Source organism: Kwoniella bestiolae, chromosome 1 (genome assembly GCF_000512585.2).
Source record: "Kwoniella bestiolae CBS 10118 chromosome 1, complete sequence".
NCBI lineage: Eukaryota > Fungi > Basidiomycota > Tremellomycetes > Tremellales > Cryptococcaceae > Kwoniella > Kwoniella bestiolae.
Window position 1 is genome coordinate 2177509 of NC_089241.1, and position 17978 is coordinate 2195486.

The 17978-nt window shown below is 46.7% G+C and overlaps 5 protein-coding genes across 5 annotated transcripts; 4 read left to right on the plus strand and 1 right to left on the minus strand.

Annotated features, from left to right (window-relative positions):
• Positions 1 to 230: 230 nt before the first annotated feature.
• On the plus strand, positions 231 to 2805 carry I302_100825 (uncharacterized protein; the record flags this gene model as incomplete). The annotated part of the gene is made up of 3 exons (XM_019190834.1): positions 231 to 479; positions 550 to 2566; positions 2681 to 2805. 3 exons carry the CDS (start codon positions 231 to 233, stop codon positions 2803 to 2805), a joined length of 2391 nt encoding a protein of 796 aa, XP_019047582.1.
• A 481-nt stretch (positions 2806 to 3286) lies between these two features.
• Positions 3287 to 4120, minus strand: I302_100826 (adenine phosphoribosyltransferase; the record flags this gene model as incomplete). The annotated part of the gene is made up of 3 exons (XM_019190835.1): positions 3287 to 3449; positions 3642 to 3955; positions 4061 to 4120. The coding sequence occupies 3 exons, from the start codon at positions 4118 to 4120 to the stop codon at positions 3287 to 3289; spliced, it is 537 nt and encodes a 178-aa protein (XP_019047583.1).
• A 399-nt stretch (positions 4121 to 4519) lies between these two features.
• On the plus strand, positions 4520 to 6555 carry I302_100827 (uncharacterized protein; the record flags this gene model as incomplete). The annotated part of the gene is made up of 9 exons (XM_019190836.1): positions 4520 to 4656; positions 4769 to 5009; positions 5099 to 5352; positions 5436 to 5479; positions 5542 to 5683; positions 5756 to 5847; positions 5904 to 5930; positions 5993 to 6235; positions 6320 to 6555. 9 exons carry the CDS (start codon positions 4520 to 4522, stop codon positions 6553 to 6555), a joined length of 1416 nt encoding a protein of 471 aa, XP_019047584.1.
• A 438-nt stretch (positions 6556 to 6993) lies between these two features.
• On the plus strand, positions 6994 to 12188 carry I302_100828 (uncharacterized protein; the record flags this gene model as incomplete). Its single annotated transcript, XM_019190837.1, has 14 exons — positions 6994 to 7340; positions 7527 to 7865; positions 8051 to 8491; positions 8612 to 9115; positions 9244 to 9494; positions 9600 to 9904; positions 10033 to 10393; positions 10510 to 10720; positions 10842 to 10947; positions 11053 to 11233; positions 11312 to 11386; positions 11452 to 11511; positions 11585 to 11841; positions 11967 to 12188. The coding sequence occupies 14 exons, from the start codon at positions 6994 to 6996 to the stop codon at positions 12186 to 12188; spliced, it is 3660 nt and encodes a 1219-aa protein (XP_019047585.1).
• Positions 12189 to 14498: 2310 nt separating this feature from the next.
• On the plus strand, positions 14499 to 17382 carry I302_100829 (uncharacterized protein; the record flags this gene model as incomplete). The annotated part of the gene is made up of 5 exons (XM_019190838.1): positions 14499 to 15410; positions 15491 to 16046; positions 16145 to 16393; positions 16459 to 16672; positions 16752 to 17382. 5 exons carry the CDS (start codon positions 14499 to 14501, stop codon positions 17380 to 17382), a joined length of 2562 nt encoding a protein of 853 aa, XP_019047586.1.
• Between the last annotated feature and the right edge of the window lie 596 nt (positions 17383 to 17978).

Here is a 17978-nt window from a genome sequence, read left to right on the forward strand (position 1 = left end):
AGTACGAGTACGAAAACCATCAAAAAGGATTCGAGTAGAAAGGATTTAACACCCAATCTCACATTCTAGGTGAAATTGCAATTATCGTATCGCCGCCGCTTGGGCTTGGGCTGGATCCTTTACTTTCCTATCGAATTCTCGAAACCCAGCGATACGAAGGAAAAGAATCGCAGATAAATTTAGGTATCACATAGTCATCGTTCAATCCCACTTCCAACTTAACCTCGACTATGCCCCCTCCACCCTCCCGAGACCCCGCAGATACCCACACCAACGTCGTCCAACCCACCGCCACCGCCCAGCAAAACACCCGAGCACTCCTTAGATCTTTGGAGGATCTACGAGACTCACTGAGTACGAGGGTGGAGCATCTTAGTAATGCCGTAGAGAGGTTGAGAGGCCAGGCGGGGGAGTTGGAGAGGGCTTTGGAAGGGGAGAATGGTAATGGTAACGTTGCTGGAAATGGAGTACAGAGGGAGGTAAGTCCCTCCTTCCTCACATATCCCTCACATCTAATGGCTAGGATTTATCTTACATTGCATGGTATAGCCGCGCGATCCGACTAGATCGAGACAACGCGCCCGAGATATAGTCTCAGCGTACGAGAACCGTGAAAACCCCTCTTCCCCTCCCACCGTGCAATACCGAGTTGACCCACCACCAATCGCCCAACTCTCTCGTCCCATCACGTCCGATGAGATCCATACGTTGCTTAATAGAGCTTCAGCTTCCGGTCCAAACACAAGTGCGAGGGAAGATCCATGGATTAGTAGAGCGCAGAATATCGAGAGTCGAATTAGGAGGTTGAGCGAGACTGCTCGGGAGTTGAGGCTACGATCTTCCCCTTCCTCTTCCTCTTCTTCTTCTGCTCCTGCTGTTCTGCCTTCGATTTCTGGAGATACTGGTGCAAGTGAAAGAGAAAGAGAGAGAGAGAGAGAAAGGGATAGACCGGATGATTTGCTCAGGGGAGTATTGAACCGTGCGAGGGAGCTGAGAGAGGATCAAGATAGGTTGGAAGATGGGATCAGACGACTGAACGGTTCGTCCAATATCGAGCGGAGCGGAGCAAGAACACCTCAGATCGTACCTGCACCTACTGGTTCGAACCGACGAAGATCCCGTCATGCTACGACTGGCGTCATACCCATCTCGAGAAGTAGAAGTAGGGGACTGAGACCTACCAACATCCTGGAGGTCGAACGTCAACCTTCTCCTGAGATTGTTAGGTCCACGCCTGTTTCACCCGCTTCGACTATCCGACCGACTTGCGATGATGCGGATGTCGATGAATCACAACCGGTCAACGTCAACGGTACCAATGGGCATTCAGCATCTCCACCTTCTTCCTCCTCGACGACAAACCCTCCCAACCCGATCTCTATCCTGAATCAGCCAGTACCTCCCCGACCATCCGCCAGACTTTCTAATACGGACCTAATGGACATGGCTAGAAACATAGTAGAAGGCATTACCAACCCCAATATTAACCCCCAAAGGGAAAACAGCAATAACAACAACAATATCAGTCCGCTCAGTCGCCGAAATGCAAGGAGGGACAGTAGTTTGACATTTAGAGGAAGGAGAGTGGAAGCTTCCATGGCTCAGAACCAACGTCAAGGTACAGCAAGTAGAAATGTTGCTAGGGATGATAATGATGAGATGGATGAGAACGAGGCATTGCGAACTTGGCCGTTCTTAGCTCAGTTGTTACAGCACCCTTTCCCCACCATGACAACCACTACGACCACCACTACGACCAATAATGCTCGAACGGGAAGAAGAGATACGCCACAGGCAAGAGGGGAATCACCTATGGAAGAGACTGTCCGACTGATCCAGCAAGACCAAGGAAGAGGTATCGATGAATTTAGGTCGTTCCTATTAGAAGGCGATGACTTACCTATACCCGGTTTGGGATACGTCCCTCCAGTAGGAAATGACACTGAAAGAAGATCAAGGAGGAGGAGCGAATGGTCTTCACCCTGGGACGCACGAGATCCCTCTGACAGAGATGGAGATGAGGAGGGAGAGGTGATAGAGGAACATACGGTTGTGGTAATTGATATGACGACTACACCACCCACCGAACAGGTCTTACCTAGGTTCTTGATGGGTCAACCGCATCGACGATCTACAGAGGAGGCTGAGAGGATAAGGGATGATAGGCGGGTTGCCAATGAGCGGGTGCGAGTGCTGGAAAATAGGAGGGAGATGGAGAGGACACGAAATGGACATCAAGGAGAGGATGCTGATGCGGGTTGGCGAAGAGTAACAGAATCGGATTTGGACCACGATCTAGGCCTTCAACCTGGTTTAGGAGTGGGAGAATCTGAACATGAACTTCCTATCACACCTACTCAGGGGATATCGATGGCTGATCTGGAGAATGGGATGGAGGGTGTGATGAGGGCTTTAATCATTGATGATAATGAGATTGCAAGTGAGGATGAGAGCGAGAGTGAGACTACCAGTGAGAGTGGGAGTGGGGAGGGGACGATATTTGAAGGTGAGGGTGAGAGGGTTGAGGGTGGTAATGTGGCTATAAATGGACATGGACATGGACAGGGTGAGTCAACCTCTCATCACTTTATCGTCCCTGCACACTGGTCTTTCTAATCAACTCTGACTGTCTTGCCTGTCTCACGCGGATATCTGTTTCTGACATGGTGGGACACTGCAGCTACGACCGCCCATAACTCGATAACCACCCTCATTGACCAACGAGTCCCACCTAAGGAATCGTTCGATACAGATCTGCATCTTTGGCCCAGTCATTATAGTTTGGTTGGGGTTGGGTCCATGTAGAGTGGAAGCGTGAGGGCAACGTGAGAAATGAACGTCGGATCTCCAAGATACCCTCGCAGAAAAAGGCAACAGAATTATGACGATGGGATCCACTTCGATGCGGATTCCACTTTTTTGCAATGCCAACAACACGACATGTTCCGACTTCATTCCATCTGCCCCGACCCGATTATCTTTGTTTCTTTTCATTGCCGCTCTCTTCATCTCGGTTGTACATACTCAAGCTTTCAACAATGTATCATACTTTCTCACAGTGAATATATTCCCCTCATGTAGATCCTCTTGCATTGTACATATTTTGACGCCTCGCATTTTCGATATAACGATACGTATCCGTATATCCATATGTATATTTGCATATCCGATGTATATGTATATGTATATGATAAGAGATATGAATCTACAAGATGGTATACTACTATTCTACCATGAGAGTATGAACGGGAGATAAGTGAGGTACTGTGATCCACTGGTCCTAGTCCTAATCCTCAGCCTCTACGATCCAGTAGGAGGGAGCATCCAATTTCTCATGACCCTTCAAGAATGGGAGACCAACGATGAAGACGTATTCCAAGGTTTTACCACCGGATTTGGCGATTAGTTGACCGGCGGCTGAGGCTGATCCGCCGGTGGCGATGAGGTCGCTGCGGCATTGCAAAGAAGATTAGCAAGATGTCATTGAGGATGACAAGAGGGTAGACAGAGGGCACGACGAAAGCAGAGGAATGAAAGAGCCGATGTCTACGAATAGAACGAGATGAGAGTGGACATTCCGTTGTCCTCAGAAATCACGAACAGAGGATTGATAAGCCTCAGTAAGAGGAAACTACACCCACTCAATGACAATACATTTCTGTCCCTCCTTAACAGCCCCACTCTGCATCTCAAACTCGTCATGTCCGTACTCCTTCGCATACTTGACCACCTCGACATTTCCAGGGAGCTTACCCCCCTTTCGGACGGGTACGAACGCACACCCAAGTCGCATAGCTATGATGGGACCGAGGAGGAAACCCCTGGCATCGAGACCTACAATTACGTCGGGTCGCTCGGCGTTGGTAGTGATGATGTGGTGGAGGAGGTGGGTGATTAGGGTCTCGAATGCCACTGGGTCTCGGAGGATGGGGAAGATGTCGAGGAATGTTACGCCCTGTGCATGCGATCAGTATCAGTCTATGACTTTGAGTTGAAAGTAGCTCTGATTGAGAGTTGGTAGATGGGATGAACGTGTGTGAGGAATAGATAGAAAACACACCTTCTTGGGGAAATCTGGGTGGACACCTAGGAGGGACTTGAGGTAGGTTACGTCTGACATGTTGGGCCGTTGGTTTGGTATCTGTGATATGAGAGTTACTTGAGGACTAGGTCGAATGAAGAAGAGATGCGAGGAAATGATACATTCGAGATAACGAAATTTGTTGACAACAAAAATTACTACTACTGATACCGTACGGCGTATTGTTGATAAGCGAAGAGGGATCTATAAACGGCATTTGCCCGACGGCGATGACCGCTCAGCATATACGGTGCGATACCGTGGGAAAGTGGAGCGATATCATGCACATGCCACGTAACCAAGAACAATGAACAATGACGAACAATAGAGTACTGTGGTTGATCCTCTCCCTCTCTCTCTCTCTCTCTCTCTTTCTTAGCATCAACATCTTCAAGTCTCTGTGATACTAAGGGAGCAGAAGACGACGACACCGGCATAATGACAAACTCACTCGTATCAGCCATAGATGGGGTCATCACATACCTAGCCAAATTGGTAGATACGCCCAAGATCAATTACAAGGAGTTGGTCATTCTCTCCACTTGGCTTCAGACGGCCTTTGAAGTTTACATTTTGTGAGTGTCACTGATCCTATCACCAAGTTCAGTGATCGGGCTATGCTTCTATCTTGACTTGTTTATCGATTTGAAGAGGTGCTCAAACTGACCTAAATCCTCAACACTTCAGACGACGTCAACTACCATGCTACGAGCGTCCTCTCCCGCCTCCAGCGCTGAAACAACACGTCTCAAAGGAGACGTTCACAAAGGCTCAGTCATACAGTAAAGACAAGACTAGATTCGCACTTGTCAAACTCGTCTTCGACCAATTCTTGGGATGGGGTCTCATCAAATTGGGGGCTTATGCTGGATTGTGGAAGTTTACTGGTGATTTGTTGAGTAAGGTCGGGATTTCAAGTAGTAGGGTTGTAAGTTCTCTTTTGAGATTCCTTTGTACTCTCTCATCCAACTTCTATATATTTACGCTGTTCGTATTTACCCTTGTGCTGTGTAATAGACCACCCACTCATTAGCATGGATGACCATCCTCACGCTTATCTCCTCCCTCCCTGGTCTCCCTTGGTCATACTACCAGACTTTCGTATTAGAACAGAAACACGGCTTCAACAAGTCCACTGTTAAATTGTGGATCGCAGATACCTTCAAGACTTATGCTCTTGCTGCTATCATTGGATTACCTGTCTTGGCTGGGTTCTTGAGGATCATCGATTGGGCAGGGAGGAGCTTTGTGCCTTGGTTGATGGTTTTCTTGTAAGCTTGCCCTTCATTTGGATCGTATCACATTGCCGGAAATTTTCAATGTTGTCAATAGGCTGACTGTATTCCTATGTTAGAATCGGTATTCAATTAACACTCCAAATCGTTTATCCAACGTTCAGTAGGTCCAACTGCCGTCTAAGCTTTGAATCTGAATCGTAGCTGATGTGATTTTGTTAACAGTCCAGCCACTCTTCAACAAGCTCGAACCTCTTCCTCAAGGTGAACTTCGAACCAAAGTGGAAGAACTCGCTGGTCAACTTGGTTTCCCTCTCAAACACCTTTATGTGATTGATGGAAGTAAGAGATCGTCTCATTCCAATGCGTAAGTCTGCTCCAGAATTCAGCTGTAAGCCACAGGTGTGCCCAATGGCAACAGCTGACTTCTCCTTAACAGCTACTTCTATGGCCTTCCTTGGTCAAAACATATTGTCATTTATGATACGCTTATCAAGGATAGTACTGTGGATGAGGTTGTTGCTGTTCTCGGTGAGCAGCTCCCCGACGGTACCTCGTCAATCGAGCTGACAACGGTCCGTACATAGGTCATGAACTCGGTCACTGGTACTATGGTAAGCTTATATATATATAGACATCCAGTCGACATGAGCTTATGCTTCCTTTGGTTCTCTAGCTCACCCCACCAAACTCCTCCTTGTCACCCAACTTCACCTCTTGTTGACCCTCACAATCTTCTCAATTTTCATCAACAACCAGTCCCTCTACTCCGCTTTCGGCTTTGACCCTTCCTTGGCTGTGACGAAACCTCAACCTATAGTCATTGGATTCATGCTATTTCAATTGGTGCTTGAACCTACCGATGCCTTTGTCAAGTTCTTGTTGAATGCTGAGACTAGACGAATGGAGTATCAAGCGGGTGAGTGTCGCCTCCACTCATGCTGTATTTTTAGGGACCGGACGTGAGAAGCATGAGCTGACAGGGTTTTGATATTATTTGCAGACGAATTCGCCGTTCAGCTCGACAAGAAATCGGACCTTTCTTCCGCATTGATCAAGTTACACATCACCAACTTGTCTTCGCCCCACAACGATTGGTTGTACTCCATGTATCACCATTCGCATCCTACCCTTCCTGAGAGGTTGAATGCTATGGATAACTACAAGGGTGAGAAGAGGTTGAAGTTGAAGGGAGTGCAAAAGGACGAGGTGGAAGATGAGGGCAAGAAGGATTTGTAGTGTGTTCAGTCTGATGTAGCGACGGTTCGGGATGTGTGAAACGTCTTGTAGAGTAGAACGGGAGGCATGAGGATGAGTATCGTAGTGCATAATTATACGAAGCAAGCCATATGCATAAATGGACAATCATGATCATATATATAGCTTTACATTGATGATGATCATTTTCGACCGAAATGAGCGAGTGGAGGTAAACATGACACAGCTAAGTAGTAGGATGATGATCGCGTCACCAAGATGAGATGTGCTATCTCATCTCCTTTGATTCGCTATCTTGTCGATACCTCTTCTCAACATATAAGATATAAGACAATATCTTTAGCTGACTTCTACTCGGCACTCAATGATACCCAACTGATAACCAAATCTCACTCCAGGTATACTCCATCTTTCATCCTCATCCCCCTGAAACCTCAAGCGACGACCGATGCCCTCAAAATGACCTACAACCCCCTCCATCTCCTAACCCTCCCACCAACCTCCATAGACCCCAAACCAATCTCCACCTCCCTAACCATCGACTCCTTCTCAGATACCCTCTGGCTCGGTACATCCTCTGGAAGCATCACAGCACTATGTACCCCCCTGACTCTCACGCGCAATGTCCAGTTCCCCGCTCATGGGTCGAAGCTCTCTTCTCACCCTCTCGGGGGGTACTTGAATCTGCCAGGTGGGATCAATATGAGTGTGAGGGAGCTGAGGGTCACTGATAGGGATGTTTGGAGTTTGACAGAGGGTGGGGTGTGTGGACGGAAGAGGGGTGGGGTGGTTAAGTGGAGTGTTGAGTGAGTGCGGTTACTTCTTGGTTGGATATGCGAAGGTCTCGCCTGGTTCAGGCAGGGGATGAAGTGGGATGTGATCGATATCGAAGGCAGACAGTAAGAATAATCTGAGGAGGAGCGGTCTTGGAGATGGATTGTATGGTCTCAAACGACTTGAGCTCCAAGCTGATATTCCCCCTCGCACCACAGCGACCCCTCCCGCTCCCTCCGCTCAATGACACCCAACCCCATCAACTCGCACGAAGTCATCGCAGGCGGAACCGGCCCACTGATAATAGCCAACACATCAAGAGGAGGAGATATAGTTCGTAAAGTCGATATACCCAATTCACCCATCGTAAAGCTCTCCCCCTCATTATCGAGCAGATCAGTCTTATCTGCTTCGTTATCTGGTCAGATCAACTTGCTAGATCCGAGATTGGGGTTTAGATCTGTGAATACCGTTGTTGCCGTTCAGGCGCATACGGGGGGATTGAATGGGGCGGACGTACAGGGGAATTTGGTTTGTACGTGGGGATGGACGCATATGTGAGTGTGTGCTTTATCAGGTGCGACAAGGGTAGAGTGGTCTGTTCGTGTAATCAGATCATACAAGCGAGATGACGCCTATGAGGTTTCGGTGCTCATCCCAATTCATTTGGGCCTCATACCCAACTACTGGTGGGACCACGTACAACATGACTGACAACTAATCTCAACCTCACCCAACACAGGCAAGGACATCCCCTCCCCGACCCACTAGTCAAGATATACGACATCCGAACTCTCCGCCCCCTCCCACCCATCTCATTCCCTGCCGGCCCAGCTTTCGCCTTACTGCACCCAACCGACCCATCTAAACTTGTCATTTCCTCCCAGCAGGGGATGTTACAATCCGTCGACATGTCCTCAGGAGCAGCAGGATCGATGTTCCAGCAACTCGACGTCAACTCATATGTGACTAGTATGGCATTATCGCCCAGAGGAGATTATCTGGCGTTTGGAGATGCCGATGGGAATTTGCATCTTTGGACGGACCATGATACAGGTGAGGGTGCGCAGCTGGACGAGAATGGACAGATGATATTGCCTACCTTTAATGGGTATGATGGGATTAAGCCTGAGTGGCCGGATCAGGCGGAGGCGCTGCCTCCTATCGTCTGGGAGGATACTACGTGAGTTGGAGCAATACATTGTGTTCCAATATCCAGACGGATCCATCATCTGGGAGGACTCCTACATGTTGAGTGTTACGATGGGTTCAACGAGCTGACACACATGGCTTTGACATGTAGCCCTCTGAGCCTCATCGGCATGCCATACTACTCCGAATCACTCTTATCGAACTTCCCTCCCGATCTATACGCTACAGATGCCTCACCATTCTTCAACCCTCCTACACCCATCCCCACGTCAGTCCTAAATACGATGAAGATGGTAGATTTCGTAGGGTATGCTACGACACCAAAGGAACTGAAGGGTAAACGATATGTCATCCCTTCACGTCCTGGGGCAAGCGGTGTGCACAAGAACAAGAATGGAAATGATAGGACTGGAGGCGCTTTGAGTGGTAGGAGGAATAGCGAACCTAGATTTAGGAGTGAGAAGGAAAAGTTGGAGAAGAAGAACAAGTCGTCTAAACGATCTAAGAAGAATGTGGACCAAGATGGGATGGAGGTTGATGATGGGGATGAACAAGTTGAAGATGATAATGTGCAGGAACAGGGGGAGATACCGAAATATTATAGGAAGGTGGAGATTAAGTATTCTAAGTTTGGCATAGAAGATTTCGATTTTGAGTGAGTTGAGTCGAACCATCCCCATCTACCCACTCTGTATGGACTCATACACAGACGTGATCACTGGCTTCTTTCTTGATTGGGGTGCTGAACAGTCAAGCTGATCCTGGGGCTGATGTATGTTGTAGATACTACAACCGAACCGCCTATTCAGGCTTGGAAACAGACATCCTCAACTCATACACCAATTCGCTCCTCCAAGCTATCCATTATATCCAGCCTATACGAGCAGTCGCAACCGCCCATATATGTGTGGACTGCAAGAAAGAGCATTGTCTGCTGTGCGAAGCTGGGTTCTTGTTCAGGATGCTGGAAGATGCAAAGGGGAGGAACTGTCAGGCTAGTAATTTCTCGAGAGCATTCAGCGCGACTCCGCAAGGTGAGTTGTTGCTGTGTTTCCTGTATCATATGTTCCTTTGCTTTTCCAGTCTTGGATGCCCCTTCAAGGCATTACTGATTCTTCTTGTTTCGTTATATGTTTTAGCCTCTGCTTTAGGACTGATGGACGATAATGAAAAATCAACGGCACCTTACGGATCATTGATACAGAACTTCAACCGATGGTTGTTATCCACTTTCAGTACTGAATCGATATTCGAGGGAGAAACGTTTGATCTGCGTATAAAGGATATACAAGACCTTTCATTGCAGTCGAGTTCATCGACTCCTTCAGCCATAGATCAAGTTCTGGGTGTGGAGATAAAAACAACTAATACGTGTAGGAGTTGTGGGTTCGTCTCGGAGAGGGATACGACGTTGCATGCTGTTGATTTGATATATCCTAAGAAGGTGAGTTGGATTTACTTGAGATTCACCTGATTCTGTATCTTCGTCGCCTGTTTGCCTATGAACATCGGAACTCATAGCAGAGAGTGATAGATGCAAAATCGATTCAGCTGACATTCAATAATAATTAGACCACAACGCAACCGAAATTCAACGATGTCCTTAAATCCTCAATATTCCGCGAAAGCACCACCAAAGCAGTATGCAGCAATTGCAAGTCCTTCGCTCCATTGGACTCGAAACGTACCCTCAATAGCGATAGAAATCAACTACCCCCCGTCCTGAGCGTAAATGCCATGATGACGTCCTCTGATCTTTTCGAGGTTTGGAAGACTGATAATGGGAAATCGAAGGAGAGGTTTTTGGAACCGACAGTGCAGTTTGAGATGGATGGCGATGGAGGAGGGAGGATCGAGTATGAGGTGAAGAGTTTGGTGGTTCAGATACAGGAAGATGAGGGGACGCCGGCGCATTTGGTTTCGTTCGTTAAGAGTGGGTGATGTGTTTCTCTGCTTTCTTTTCCTTTTCCCTTCCCTTTCTTTCAGCTTGAACTGAGGATCGACGAGCAGTTGGAATTCACTGACATCTTGATATGTGTGTGCGGATAGTGTCAAACGACTCAACCTCTAATTGGATAATGTTCAATGATTTCCTCGTACGGTCCATCTCCGAAAAAGAAGTGTTCAATTTCCCAGATCAGTGGAAAGTCCCTTCTGTCATTATACTTCAAAGGGTCGATTCGTCAGATCTGCTGGATTTGAGTGGGTTGCCGAGGGAGGTCGATAAGAGTGTGTTGTTCAAGGATGTCTCGATTGCTTGGTGAGTTTGTCTATTCATGGGCCGATCACCTCCTCTATGTCTGCTATGGCCATATTTTGGGAATCTCTTCGAGGGGTGGTATAGGTGATCAAGCTGATCATATGTCCTCATGATATCGTAGGAATCGACGAAACGCCTTGATCAAGCATAAAGTACTTGACGAGATTGAATTACCAAAACCTGGCACGCTGATAGCTATAGATGCGGAATTTGTGGCTTTGCAGCAGGTGAGTTTTGGTTTGTCCCAACTTCATATACCTCAATTCGAACCAGAGATCATGTTGAAGCATCATTGGCTGATTCTCTCGATTCTTGCCCGTTACTCACAACAGGAAGAAATGGAATTCCGATCAGACGGTACCAAGAACATCCTCCGACCGTCCCATATGTCTCTTGCAAGAGTTTCGGTCCTGAGAGGTGAAGGTGAAAAAGAGGGAATACCATTCATCGATGATTATATACATACTAGTGAGGCTGTTGTGGACTACCTGACGGAGTTTTCTGGGATCAAAGGTGAATACTATACGTTGTTCTCCATCTTACCTGATTAGAGTGGAATGGTGCTTACGAGTGTGTATGTTACATATATAGCTGGTGATTTGGATCCGAATAACTCGCCACATACGTTGGTTCCTCTCAAAGTGGCTTACAAGAAATTGAGATTATGTGGGTTGTCTCTTTCCATGTGGTGGTACCGATGTATTGATGGCTTATGCTGATGGTTGTCGTAGTGGTCGATCTGGGATGTATATTTATAGGTCATGGATTGTCCAAAGATTTCAGAACGATAAGTGAGTGAAATTACCTATTAGATGTAGCTTTCCGGTATTGAAATGGTAGCTTATGTTCCATCACTCGATCTAGACATCTTCATACCCCCCTCTCAAGTAATGGATACAGTCAACATCTTCACCATCCCAGGTCGACACCGGAAATTATCACTCAAATTCCTGGCTTGGTTCCTTCTGAAAAAAGATATTCAAACACACACGCACGATTCGATCGAAGATTCTAAATTCGCGTTGTTGCTTTACAAGTTGTGGAGGGAGTATGAAGATAGGGGGGACGAAGATGGTTTTGAGGGGTTGATGAATGATGTGTTTACTGAGGGGTTCAAGACTGTAAGTTGTTCTTCTTACTATGTACTTCAAAAGGGATCGTTGTCATTCAGCTGGTTACCACCTGAAGATAAAGATGCCAATGATATGACCGCGAACTGATCATCTTGAATCGTTGATCTGCATAGAACTTCAAACCTCCAACTGATCGTCCACCGTCACCGAACGCTTTCCCACCTCTACGCGCACCGCAGATAACGGGCAAACAACCCAAATCTAGAAAAGGATCTAATAAGAATAATAACAATAACAATAATCAGTCGAATTGGAATTCTGAGAGTGGGGGTAGTACGAGTGGAAGTGCCGGTGGTGGGGGTAGGGGAAGAGGTAAATCTTCGAGGCAGTGGTAGGTGCCGTCGTCCACTATTACTCATGGTGATGAGGTCATATGCATGTGGGGGCGATATGTCGGTTTGTAGGATTAGTATGTCTGAATCTAGAGTTCATGTTTGTATGCATTTAAGAATCGACCTTCGACCTATGTCATGGTTGAAGTACTACCGAACGGACGCTCGCACCGAAGTTGTTCCGAGCACGGGGCCATCCTTGCTCATAATGACCATCTAACCTCACTCTTCGGCATTGATGATACTCGTACCCCACTCCTCGCCAAGAAAACCGCAGTCATCCCCCACAGACTGCCGTTGACCATCTGCTTGCTGTTGCATACTGTAGATACGTCGGAACAAATGAGATTCCAAGCATTTTTGCATTATTATTCGCATCTACATCCCCGTCTGACTGCGCAACGGCGACCATTATCGTTGTTGTGATTTGCGCATGTGTTGTTGCCTATAAATGGGATTACGCCACCTACGTACGCACGTACCTCTTTCTATTCTGCAATAGATCTACCGTAGCGCGTTGTTGTTATGTTTGGGTGTTGGGTGGTTGGGTGTAATGTGTTACCCGGAATCAACCATGCGCAGTCATTTCATACAGTGAGGTGCTGCGGAATGGGATGTTTTTTACCCTGAATATGGGTGTATGTCCTGATCCCTTTCATGGTTTAAGCGAAGCAGAGTGAGAGAGGGATAACCCTGTTCCTGTGAACTGTAATAGGGTATTAGGAATAGGTAAAGGGAGTATGTAATGGTTTTGTAATGACCCTACTAATCCCGTATAGCATTTTGTTGTTTCTCAATTCTCATTTTTTGCAACGTTTCGACAACAGCCTTTTGGATTCCATCCTATTCTGATTCAATCACCTTGAATACGTTAGTTATAGATCTTCGTTCTGCATAGCATAGCATAGCATTTCATTTCACCTTACCTCGCTTCTACTCTATCCTATTCTATTCCTGGCTTGATTTATCACTTTAAACGTAAAACGAAAGGAGGGGAGTCTGCAACTCGGTCCGACTGTAACCTTAGTCTGATAGGGAAGGGGCCATTTTTAGATCTTGGTCTCAGTGACAAGGTGAGGTGAAACCACAACGTGCAACCTGAATGAAGAGAGAGAGAGAGATTGGAAAGTACAGTATGGAAAAACAATCACAATCACAATCATAATCACAATTACCATTCAATCGATTATCACTATTACTCTTGGAAATATGATTCAAAGTAGTACCAACATAATCAAAAACAACAATATTATATCTAGTAATACCAGCAACAATAACAGCAACAGCAACAGCAACAGCGAATCCATTTCATTACCAACTTCAACCTCACCCACAGATGATATAACGAAAAAAACGAAAACATTGGGACATCAGGCTAATATACCAGCTGGAATCACAATCATCCCGCCCTCGCCTTCCAACTCTTTCCATCCTTCCTCACTCTCCCCTCAACCTATTGCTGGACCCTCGAAACCACGGTCACCGCTTGGTACTGGTTCTGGTCCTTCATCGACATATCAAGGCGCAGCAGCAATAACGACACCAACGGGTACAGGTTTGGATCACAGTAGCGGTAACGGTGACCGAGATTATTTCTCAATCACAACATCGCAACAGCCTTTCCATTCCTCCTCGACGACAGGTAAAACACGCCTTTCATCTTCCCCTTCCTCTTCACCCTCCAAAAGTCATAAACACCTGCGACCTCAGACTATAACGCGATCACAGTCCCATCATTTTCAACGCAATCCTCATCCTAATCTTGATCCTCACCATCAAGATAAAAACGGCACCATTCACTCCATAACAGATAAGAAACACCCTCACCCGCTCAAGCGGTTGTCTATAGACGAGACTTATAATAATATATCAACAAATAATCATAATAATCAAGATTCGTATTCTAGTAGAACGACTGGATCGGACGTTCATACACCGACTCAAGAGTACGGTAACAACCATATAACAAGACGAAGACCTTCTCTATCCACTCCAACAGCCTCCAACCCATATACATCTCCTAGAAGCAGACAATCAAGTTTACTCAAGTCGCCTCCATCCGTGCCAGCCTCTTCATCCGCTTTAGGTTGGTTGACTGGCAATAGGCTGACGCTGCCTCCGATAAGTAACAAGCATTCTAAATCTGACGACGAACGAGAGGAAATCGAGGAAGAGGACTCGGAAGATCAGCAGAGAACCGTCAGGAAGCCAAGACAGATAAACAGGGATTGGAGAATGACAAATAGTGGAACACCAAAATATGGTGAATCGTCTTCATCTGGATCAACATCGACTTCGACACCTTTTATAAGTATGACCCCTCCTTGTGCCAGTGGGGAAGGATCGATGTCACCTCCTTTGCCGATACATAATTATGGCTATAACACCAATACCTCTCCACCTAGAACATCAATCTTACCCTCCCAAGCACCGTTGGCGTCCCCCTCAAATCTTCAACCTCTCCCCCAAGACCCATATAACATCTTACCATTATCTCTACCGTCCTCACCATTCGTCTCTCCCAGTCCATCGCGCGCTCCTACACCGCACCAATCGCCTCATCCATCTCTACAGGACTTGGCGGCGGAGTACGCTGCTTCTGCCGCTGCGGCTGCTGCCGTCCAATCCCAACCCAGTGGGTCTGGATCCAGTCCCCGAACGTCCATTTCGACGTCGAGCTCGAGGTATGGCTGGACAACTGGTAGATCCGATTCGAGATCATCCGAAGAAGACGACTACATCCCTCCCCTTTCACCTATCACTACCTCCCACTCGCATAGACCGACCATCTCTATCCCCAGATCAGGATGGTGGCAACGCACATTATCGCGAACAAATCAAAGTGATATTTCCGTATCGCCCAAGATCAGCTTCGACTCGTCGAGTAATAGGATAATACGCTTCCCCGTACCAAACGTCAGCGGAAGTAAATTCGTTCCTACTGGAACGAGGAATTGGGGATGGCTGTTTGGTTTACTATCTTCGAATAATAATAATGCTCAAGATAATGGGAATAATGGGATAACGATCAATAGGAAGAACAGTATTTCGGCGAAAAGTAGGAATAGGGAGAGGGATAGGTTGATGTCTGGGCACCATCATAGTAGGTCGAACGGTGGTTTGACGCATGGTAGAAGGAAGAGTTTGGGTCCGAATCAGAAAGTGCTGGGATCGAAATGGTTGGCGAGGGTTATGGTTTTCGTACCTACTGAACCTTGGAGTATTGTGAGTGTGTTCCAACTTTTAATGGACAACCATATTAGTTATTAGTTCGCTGATGTTTTTTGGTTTTATGGTATTTTTAGAGTTTATTCCTATTATTCTTCGCTGCTTTCGCTGTGACCCTCACATTCACGCTCAAACATATTCTCAACCCGGATAAAGAACCCCTACCATGGCGACAATACTGTACATCCAACTACCCCACCTTATACTCCCTCCAGGATCCCTCATTACCTTCCCCACATATCAATTCCGAGGTCAACTCCAACCCCTCATTTCCCTCTTCGGCACACATCGAATCAGTCCCTTTCAACTCTTTCGCTCCCACTTCGTCGAAACCTCTGACCCTGATGCCTCTCACCCCCCAGCATCCAGCTTGGCCATACCACCCTCATCTCAATCCACCTCAAATATCTTCAAACAACTCCGTCTCCAACATGGACTTCGACTTGAACCCTGTTGGAGTGCTTATAGGGGTGTTCACGACTGATGCTGGAGTTGAGAGACGACATATGATAAGGCAGAGTTATGCTTCGCATTGGCGTTCAAGAAGAGAGGGAACGGAGGGAGTGAGAATTAGGTTTGTTATGGGTAGACCGAGGAAGAGGTTTGAGAAGGCTGTTCAACTTGAGATGGAGGGTGAGTGACTGGTCCCCTTTTCTTACATTTATCAATCTCTCGAATTGCTTGACTGTATTGATTTGATTCGGAACCGATGTTGATGATGATTGTAACAGCTTTCAACGATATCTTGCTTCTGGACATGGACGAAAATATGAATAGCGGCAAAACCCATGCCTTCTTCTCATGGGCTGCTGAAAATGCTACGGTTCCTGAATGGGAATACCCAAGTGACCAATCGCCCGTATGGAAGAGCGAGAGGAAACCTGATTATGTGGTTAAAGCGGATGAAGATAGTTTCATCATGCTTGGTGAGCTGGAGAAGAAGTTGAGGGTCGCTCCCAGGTCGAAAGCTTTCTGGGGATGTGAGTGGTCTCTAATCATCTGGCGGGATGAGGTTGCTGACGTTCATTCGGTTGGCCTTTTTTAGACCTCGTCAAGAACACTTTTATGGCTGGTGAATGCTATGCCCTCTCTTTCGACCTGGTTCAATACATCCACGCTTCTCCTGCTTTGCGAACTTTGACTAGAGGGAAGGAAGATAAGCTCGTGGCCAAGTGGATGAACATGCATCCTGAGAGGGAACAGATCGTATGGATGACGGAGAGGTGTTGGATCTATGATCATCCTAAGGCCGGTACTGTGTGAGTGTTTCAGATCACATCAACAGTGGCAGTAGAAGTAAATTTGGTAATGTACTAATGCGATGTTTTGCCTTCACAGCTACTCCCACGGATTCCTCTTCCCATCTACAGTCGCTCAAGTCCGAATGGAAAACTCCACTGGGCTCTCGGCGTCTACCCTAGCTCTCAGGGGAGGTATCGAATCTGCCAATTCTTATTCTAGCGTCAGCAGATTCGGTGTTGCCTACCGCCCCTTGTCGAACGATATGACAGTACCTCAACAGGTCGAGGCGTTGATTGAAGGATCGACCTTATCCCTCTTACGCGATGCGGTATCTCCTTCTTCCTCTTCTTCGAATGATCAGAAACATCAACAAGCATTTAGCAAGACCTCTAGTAATGAGAATATGAAAGAACGAATCAACCGTGCTTATACCTCCAGACCATCGAGGAGGGAACGATTCATGGGTGATGAGTCTGAAGGAGGAGGTACGGTGGTAGTGCATTTTATAAAGAAGAACGAGTGGTTCGTGGAAACTATGATTGCGCTGCTGGGGGGTGGGTCGGACGAGGATGATGCGGATGTTTGGCATCGGGGCGTGTCGGCGGGACTGGGCGCGCTGGAAAGGAGGAAGGGGAGGGTGGTGCCTAAACATGGTGGTGAGAGTGTTATTGGAGGAGAGGGAGAGGAAGAGGAGGGAGTGAGATTGAGGAAAGGTGATGGGTTGTAGGTGTAGTTGCTTTGAACAGTTTGGAGAGTGGGCGTTGGAGCAGAAAACATATAGTTGTCTAGAAAATACATACACATGAAAAGTAAAAGTAGATAAGACTTGATAGTCGTATAGTATAATATAATGCAATGTTTGTATTCTTATGACATGATTTGGGGTGTTGGTTTGGTGGGTTTGTTCTGGTTATCATCTATAATGGTCAGGTAGAAAGCTTTACGGACTTTTCAGTGTATTGGCTGGTTCATCGCATATTGTCAAATTGCAAGGCAAGTGAATGAAGATGATATGATATGATGACTCCTGCTCTAAGGATGCCTTGCAAAGAAGTGTGCCGTCTCGGGTAAGACATCATATACATTGTTCGCTCATGATACATACATACAATTTTTTAATGATATAAGAGATATCAGCATCATTTAGTCCTCGATATATCATCTTCCTTTCCTCCGAAGAGAAAACTGACATATCAAGGGTGGAACGATGCAACGCCGTTTGATCCACCCCACCACACCCTTTTGCAAGGAGAATGGGGATGAATCAACACAGGTTGTCTAGACCTAAGCCGTTGATTTTCCAAATCGACTAGTAAGTTCAAC